Below are 8,447 nucleotides of genomic sequence, written 5' to 3' on the forward strand. Positions count from 1 at the left end.
AGCCCCACCGCTGGGATCTGCTGGGGAGCCCTGGGTGAGGCTTTCAGGGCTCAGACGTGACTCGACCGTGCCATTTGCAAACCCCTTCCCAGAACTGGGGCCCGGTTCCTCATTTTGGCACTAGTTTTTGCACCACACGGGTGGTTCTGAAAGCACAGGGTGCCTACGGGGAAAGCCCCCTGAGTGCCATCCTCAAGGGAGCACCGGCACCGCGGGGATGGGGGGCACCCCAGCATGGGCTGATGCTGCTTCTCGACACCCTTCCCGAGCCTCAGCCAGGAGAAAGAACCACAAACCACACGGCTCTGCTTCTGGAGGAGCCTAAATCAGCCCTTACCTGTCGCTGCTTCAGGAAATCCAGAGCAATCTGCACATTCTGCAGCCGGTGGAAACGCATCCGCCCTTCTCACGTGGCTGTAAGAGACAAACAGAAGCTTCAGGTCAGGGCTCACCAGGCTGGCAGCCCCCCACATGCACAGCCCGCCCCCCCCCCCCCCCCCCCCCCCCCCCCCCCCCCCCCCGCATGCCCCTGGGAGCCACCAGCAGCAGCCCCCCACACTCAGCGTGCTGGTGTGACCCCCGTGCACTCCACACACCCTGCTCTATCTTCTTGCTCTGGGAGCAAAGTCACTGCTCCACGTGATCCCGCTGGAAAGAGGGCCAAAAGGCCACGGTGAGGCACGGAGGTGGGAAGACCCTGAGATCTCGACCTCTGAGACCCCCGAGGGTCTGCATCCAGGCTCAGAGCTGCCAGCAGCAGGCAGGACCAGCTCAGCCTCCCAGATGCCAGGGCAGGATCTCACCCACCCCACGGTCAGCCAGACTAGCTGGGAAGAGGGCTCAGCAAAGAGAGATTGACTCGAGCGGGTACAGAATCTGACCCGTCCAGGTGGAAAGAGAGGCAGGTGTGCTCTGCAGCAGGACATGGGGACCCAGGCAGGACCGAGCATGGGTCCCCACTGGTGGCAAAGAAACCCCAACCTCAGCATCAGCCCCTGCAGACACGACTCAGCTCCCTCCGCATGCGGGCAGGGGCTGCTGCCCAGGTACCACCTCTGACCCTTGGGCAGGGGAGAAACGAGATGCCCTGGGCCGTGCCCATCACCGCTGCTGTGGGCAGGGGATTTTCCGAGGTACTCGGCAGCTGAGCCATGGCCGGGGAAGGGTATAGGATGCTGGGTCTGCTTTGAATCAGCAGGAGGAGGAGGATCGACGCCCAAATCCTGATTCCAGCCTCAAGATGAGATGTCGCCAGGATGCTCTGAATGGCTAGGACATCCCAAGTCCTTTGAGTCACCTTCCCTCCCCAGCCTGAAGGGCCACCCCTGCAAGGGGACCATCTCCAGGGCTGGAGGGGAGCGGAGCCAGCGGGGAAGGTGCTACAGCCTCGGCTGCTCCTACGCTGCTCCGGGGCAGGAGCTGACAGCGCACAGGAGAATCATCACCCCGAGCAAGGGGGCTGGAAAACACACCTTCTCTTACACCTGAGCAAGGTTTTAGGGTAACCTAAAGCCTTCGGGGGTAACCCTCAGCTGGGGCTGGGCTGTGCTCGCTCCCATCTCCACTCACATGCACGGGGTTGCCGGTTGCGCCCCGGACCCCACGGTGGCAACCAGCCCCCCAAGAGGTGCCTGTGCCCGGAGCCTGTCCATGCAGTGTGAGGTGAGCAGCCATCACAGCAGCCCCCCCAGGGCCGAGCAGACGGGGGGCCCGGCCGCCAGCAGCGTGCAGGACCCGTCCCTGTGCCCTCCCGCCCCGTGGGGGGGGACACATGCTGTCACACCAGGTGGGTGGCGTGCCCTGACTGCGGCCCGACACAGCAGGTGCACGCACAGATAATCCTGTGAACGTGAACACAGCCTGCTAACGAGGACCTGACAGCTTCCCCTCTGCAGACCCTCGCTCGGGGCGACCACCCTTGGGTGAACTGGGTGGGTTTTATCAAAAATCCCGGCTAAAACTGAAGAGAGGGGAAGGTCGGAGCCCCCAGCGATGCTGGGCTGCACTGGACTATCTGATGGCATTCCAGTGTCTGCCAGGGATATGCTGCGGCCCGGGCAGACTCAACCTACTTCTTCATCATCATCATCTTCCTCCTCACGCTCTTCGCTGCTTGCACGGCACCAGGCCGGCGCTCTCACCAGGCGAAGGCTCCTCTGAGGCTGGCGGCTCTATTTGCTAATGAGGACGGGAGGGACAGGGCGATGGGGAGGGTGACACAACAGGGAGACAGAATGGAAACCAAAATGCAACACCCAGGTAAAAGGAAAAACAAAAGAGCGGCGATGAAGGCAGCTGGATTTCCAGCACATCCCGGGGCTCCAGCATGGAAATTTCCCCCTGGTTTTGAAAGCCGAAGCGAAGAGAAGGAAGCTGTCTGGATCACAAGTAGCTTGATCCAATTTTTCAGCCCCCACAAAAACTGATTTGGCATCTCTGGAGGGTAACGGAGGGAGTTAGGAGATCTTTGCCCAGATCCTATTTTAGGGGGGAAACTAAAATAATTCCTGCTGTGCCACCCTGTTGCAGCAATTGGGATCTTCCCAGAGCTGAGGTGAATGTGTGAGTCTGAGAAGGAGGAGGAGGAAGGAGGGGGACTCTACGATGCTCAAGACGCAGGAGGAGGTTTGCACGCCACCGACTGCTACAAATCCAGCTCGTGCAGGAGCTGAGCACGGGGCTGGCGCGTCAAAACGGAGCTAAACGGCTGGGCACACCGTCACAGAAACGGTTTTAATCAAATCACTATTATCCCTTATTTTACGTATTGAGCCAAATCTAGAAGACGAAGGCGTGTAAGCCTTCCCAAAAAAAGGGCTCAATAAGGGCACCCATAAGCCAGCGGCTTTAATCACAGAGTATCCAAGAGACCAGCCTGGGGAACATGGATCTGAGTGAAAATTATTAAAATCATCATCATAAATAAGAATAATAAAAGAAACAATGACAGACATTTGAAAACAAAACTATGGCGTAAGAACTGACAGCTGATGGCTGGGAGCAGAGGGGAGCAGGAGGGAGGAGGGAGGGGGGCTGGGGGGCAGCAGCATCACTGCCCAGCCCTGGGGACTTACCAGCTTCACTCCCGACAGCACCTCCAGGAGGGAGATGAGGTTGTGGCCATCTCGCAAGTCTTCGTAGAGGTCATTGATGTGCTTGCGCACCTGCGGGGAGCCGGGGAGGAAAAGGCATCAGATCTGCTCGCCCTCCTGCGCTCTCCCTGGGGGAAGGCAGCAAGCAGATGTCTCCCTCCCAGCCACGGCCATTTCAAACAGTTATTCCAGAATTATCGCTGAGGATAATTCCTTATCCTTATCCTTATCCTCCCGTTTCCTAAATGACCTGGCAGAAGCTGCTGCCGATTTTTATGCAAAACTCAAACCGTTCAACCATCCGTACTCCGGGCAATCCCTCGACGCTGCACGTAGACCTCTGCGGAAAGGGTAGCTCGGTCCTAGAGTGGTGGTTTTGTTGCTGATGCTACTTTAGAGCATCTCCCAAAACACGGCACCTAGCTTCCGACCTGGAGCACAGCTGCATGTGGCCTCTCTGCCTGCTCTTCCCCCAGACCTTCTCCTGGGGTTTTACGCGGCTGGGGATTCCCAGATTTTTCCCCCAGCAGCCCCAAGCAGGTGGCCCCAAGATTTTTCTTTTTTCCCTCCTTTGTAAGGTTTAGAAAGGAGCCACAAGCTTGACGCAGAGATTTGCAAAGCTGGCAGGAAAACACAGTTGTGACACCTAATGCCCAAATGACTTTTTTTCTCCTGGTTTGTGGGGGGTTTTTTTTTGGGGTTTTTTGGTATTTTTTGGGCAAATAGAGAATTAAATAACAAGTGACATTAAGCGAGAAAAGCGGGGAGGCACTTTGTGGTGTGATGCCAATCCTGGTTAGCTACCTACGGCTGCAAGCAGCTCCATTCGCACACCGTGGGGCTCCTCTCCACATAGGAGCATCCTTGGAAAGATGAAAAAAGCCCCTTTGCCCTGGCAAGGGGGAAGCAGCCCGATGCTTCCTTCACCCTTGCTGCCCACAACCCCGGGTGAGAGGATGCACAGCCTCGCGTTAAAGCAAGGACAGGGTGCTCAGGAGGGCAAATGTAATAAAACGGGCTGTGAGGCGATGTTACAGTGCCCTCCAAAGGCGCTGGCACATTTCCACCCCAACCATCCCTGCTCTGAGTACAGACACACACTCAAATCCAATGCAAAAATTCCTAGACAAAAAAAAAAATATATATTTTTTAAAAGGCATTTATCTGCCAGCCCTGAGCCAGAACAGACAGACAGACTGTCGTTTAACCAGCCTTAAAATAAAATATGTGACTCTTACCTTCATCAAGTGTTTATTGACCCATTTAGTGAAGGTTTTCTTTTGGACTCTGTCCCGTTCATCTGTCAAAAGAAGACAAAGGCAGCTCTCGGTCAGTGTTTCTCATGCAGAAACTCAAATGACTTTGAAATGAAGGGAAGAGACAGAGGAATCGCTGCCACTGCCAGAACCACCGGCCGGATCCTGCGCCCATCCAGGGGAACAGAGGCGGCTTATTCAGGGGTTAGTGCGGGACAGAGCCGTTCACGCGGCTCCGACGGCTCACATCGGGCAGGGAGGTAGGAGCACCCACCCAGACAGAACAAAACACACCGCTTTTTGGGGGGGGGAGAACAGCGTTGTTTGAATAAAAGCAGTGTGGAGGATTGGGATAGGTACAGTTGCAGCTGGCAACTGAACCCCCAAAATGTGTCCCGCCGGCCAGGACCCCCGTGCCTCCTCATCCCCCCCCTGGAAGCAGTACAGGGAGGGAGGTGGGGTTTGCCCGAGCCCCGCTGACTTTAGTGGGGTGTCCCCCACCCCTGCCCACTCCCAAAAGGCTTTAACACATTATATAAAACCCACAGATGTCCCATAACAGGCCTCTGCCAGGCGCTAGCAGCGTGCGCAATTAGCAGCTTATTCTGGCGCTGTATTTTTGGTTCATTGGATTGTCAGGATTTAAGGTTTATTTCCATCCCGCAGCTCAGCCAAGGGCACCCTGGCCAGACGCCGGGAGCTCCGAATGCCAGTGGGACAGGGTGACAAGGTGGGTCCCATCCCCAGGGAGCAGCAGGGGCAGCCCCCAGCCCCCCGAGGTAACGGGTGGGGAGATTCATGGTGCTGCCATCAGTGGGCTTTGCCCTGCCTGTTCTCGGCGCAAAAAATAAGTCTCTCACATGAAAAACACAGGAAAACAGGGCAAAAGGAGAGGGCATGAGATGGGGCCACACCGCTGGAGGGTCCCATGGGGCACAGGGTCCCGCTCAGCCCCCAGCTCCCCACGCCCAGGCAGTGAGGAGGGCTCAGGGCAATCCCGGCAGCCAGCTCTGTGCCAAACGGGATTGCCTGGTTTTAACAACATCATCTGGGAGGAAAGAGCCTCAGCACTGACCCACAGCACGCAACCCCAAGCTCCCGAGCGCTGCCCTGAGCAGCCCAGGGGGCCCAGAGTGGGAAAGGATGAGCCCCGCGACCCCAGGACATCCCTCCGACATCACGGTCCACCAGGCAGAAGCATCCTTCGCCTTGGTTTTAAGCCAAAAAAAGAAAAATATCTAGAAAAGAGTGAAAGGGAGAAAACCAGCATCTCTCAGCTCACGCTGCATGTCCTGCCCAGATGGTCCCATGTCCCCCCTCCTGGCACAGGGAGGTCATGGGGGGGGTCCCTGCATTGGCCAGGCAACCACAGCCCCTCGGAAAAACCTCCCCATGTCTCAATCCACGTGGATTTGAAAGCACCATCTAACATCCCTCCTCCTCCTCCTCCACCCCACAGCTTCCTCCATCCGAAGGCATGGCAGTAGAACACGCGGCACACCGTCAGCACGTCACCTCCCCTGCGTCCCACTCCATCCCCCGGCCAAGGCACATAACCAGGTGCCAAAATCCATCCTGTGGTTGAACTACGGCCACCCTCGCTCCCCATCCCCCCTAGGCTCTGGCCCCAGTGCAGCTTCCCGGAACGACGGGGCCAAGCCACGGAGCTGCCGCCTGGCACCGCCGGCCGCCGCCTGCAATAGGAAGCTGTGTCACCCCCACGTGTTTTTAGGGACCTTTCCTGCACCCAAACCCACCCAGAGTCATGGTGCCGGGTCCCTTCCCAACCCCGCCGTTGATCTGCGGTGGATAAAGCCTGAGCCATACCCCAGCCACGGCAGTGCTGGCAGCACGGCGGGCTGGGATGGAGAGCCGGCGGGTACTAACCCATGCAGCACATCCGGCACGCCAGGCAGGCGCTCAGTCGCCTCTCCTCCCCGGAGAGATGCCACCTCTCCATCGTCACAGCCCGGGATGGGGAGCGCTGGGTCCTGGCAAAGCAAACCTCCCAACTCCTGGGGAAGGGTCTTCTGGCGGCACCACCCGCTCGCTGACCTTGGCCCCACGGGTGTGCGGGTGGGTGACTTCTTGACCGCAGCTCCTCCCACCGCACCACTTCCTACACCCGCTGTCCCCGGCGCGGGCACCAGCCGTTCCTCCTCCGGGGCATCGCCGCAACCCCCACCGCGATGCCAACGGCTGCTTTGCCCGCGTTTCCCCTGCTCCTCACGCTTCTCCGGGTGCTTCCAGCCGAGCCGGCGGCAGCTCTGCGCCAGCAAAATCCTCACCGGCCTGCGGTCCCCATGGCCAGCAAAGCTGCTCAGAAAGCTCCCAGCAAGGACGGGCAGAGCTGCTCCCTCCTGCAAGCCAGCAAGCAGCGGTGCCAGCGCACGGTGCAGCTCCCAGCGCCAGAAAGCCGGTGGGCTGGGGGTGCAGGCTCACCCTGCAGAGCTGGGCACTGCCCTGCTGGCGGGCTGGTGGCTTGTTTTTCCTTGTCTTGTTTTCCAGTTAATTGCACCAGGGACAGGAGGGACAATGCCGGGTTGTTCTGCCTGCTCCCGCCTGCCCGCCTGCAGCTTCTTCCCAAATCGTTTCCCCAGTCCGAAGCGCTGGAGTTGGGACCCAGCCGCAGCCCCGCTCGGCACGCAGGGAGATAACGGAGGCCTCCTTATCACCACCTCTCTTCCTTTTCTTCTAAATATAATCCCCCTGCAAACCTTCTGCTGGCAGAAGCCCCACCGCCCCGGCCGGGAGGGCGAGAGGAGCCGGGCTGCTGCGGGGGGAAGGCAGGAGCATGTCCCGAGCATCGCACGGAGCACACGGGGACGGCGGCACGTCACCACATCCCACACGGAAAGTCTGCAGCAATGGTGCTGGATCCGGGGGGTGCCCGCAGGACAGCAGCTCCTCGGCATGGTCCCTCTTCCCATCTTCTGCATAAATGGGTGTTTTCCTCCTCTTTTTTTTTTGCTGCATCTCACCACCTTTGGGTGGTTCCTGGGCTCTAACCAGATTACACCTCCCCACCCGCACCCGTGCTATCATCTGAGCTAATAATAATGCCCTGTTACTGCTTACTAACAATATTAAGGCATTGCAAGCTTATCTCTCCCTGGCTAATCTTTTCCAGAGTCACCCTGAGAAGCAACTTGTTGCAACCCCCCCATGCTTGCCCTCTCCCCTGCCTAGCAGAAGCTCGCCGGCCCCAGCCACCGTGAGCCACCCTGTCACCAGCCAGGGGCAGCGAGCAGAGGCGATGGTCAGGGCAGCAGGCGGGCAAGGCATGGCCAGAGGGAAGGTTACAGTGGCTAGAGGACATCTGCACCGCTCCAAAGACAGCCAGTGGCAAGCGAGGGCAGGAGAGGCTGAGCACGGAGCCTGGGGTCCCCTGGCACACAGGGCACGGAGGAAAGGCTGGTGGCAGTGATGCGGGGAACATCGGCGGCAAACGGAGACCCTACCGCCAGCAGCACCAGTGAAAACCAGGCCCTGAACGTTACTGCAAACCGCACGACCATTCGATGGTTTCCAGCACCACCAACGCTATTTGGAGCTGCATGGATGCTTCCAGCTGCAAAAGGCTTTTCACAGTGCTGCTTTCCCAAGACAGGTCAGACTTGCAGCGATGAAAACGCAGATGAGCCAAGCAACAACCCAGCCTGAGCCCAGCTGAGCCACAGCTGTGCCATCCTCGACTCCATCCCTGCCCAGGCAGAGCCCAGCCCCGAGGCGCAGGGACCACTGCGGGACAGCCTGGGAGTGCTCCGAGACCTGCCCCAGCTGCTCCCAGCGCAAGCGAGGAACAGGGTTCAACTGCCTGCATCTCAGCCCCAAAGCTCTGCAGGATCATGCATGCCGTTTAATTCCCTCCCCACCTCCTCTCCCCCCATTGCATCTCAGAGCGCAGTCTACCGCATCTCTAGAAAGGCACCGGGGCACCCTCTGCTCTCCCCCATGGCAGCATGAATCCCCTGCAGAGGGGCCAGACGCAGCAAGGACCAAGGGGCAGAGGCGGGCGCATGTGGGGAAGGTGGGTTTTGAGGTTTTCCCACTGCTATCAGCCCCCTAAGTGAACCCAGCTTGAGGGGGAACGGGGAAA

At 58.8% G+C, this 8,447-nt stretch overlaps 1 protein-coding gene across 1 annotated transcript in view; it reads right to left on the minus strand.

Annotated features, from left to right (window-relative positions):
• The window catches only part of MACF1 (microtubule actin crosslinking factor 1), a 111,980-nt gene extending 105,602 nt beyond the window's left edge, over positions 1-6,378 (minus strand). Inside the window, 4 exon segments of the mRNA XM_056332466.1 lie at positions 338-414; positions 3,075-3,164; positions 4,331-4,392; positions 6,236-6,378. Of these exon segments, the coding sequence (XP_056188441.1) occupies positions 338-397 (60 nt within the window). The 5' untranslated portion in view covers positions 398-414; positions 3,075-3,164; positions 4,331-4,392; positions 6,236-6,378.
• Between the last annotated feature and the right edge of the window lie 2,069 nt (positions 6,379-8,447).

Source organism: Falco biarmicus, chromosome 3 (genome assembly GCF_023638135.1).
Source record: "Falco biarmicus isolate bFalBia1 chromosome 3, bFalBia1.pri, whole genome shotgun sequence".
Lineage (NCBI taxonomy): Eukaryota > Metazoa > Chordata > Aves > Falconiformes > Falconidae > Falco > Falco biarmicus.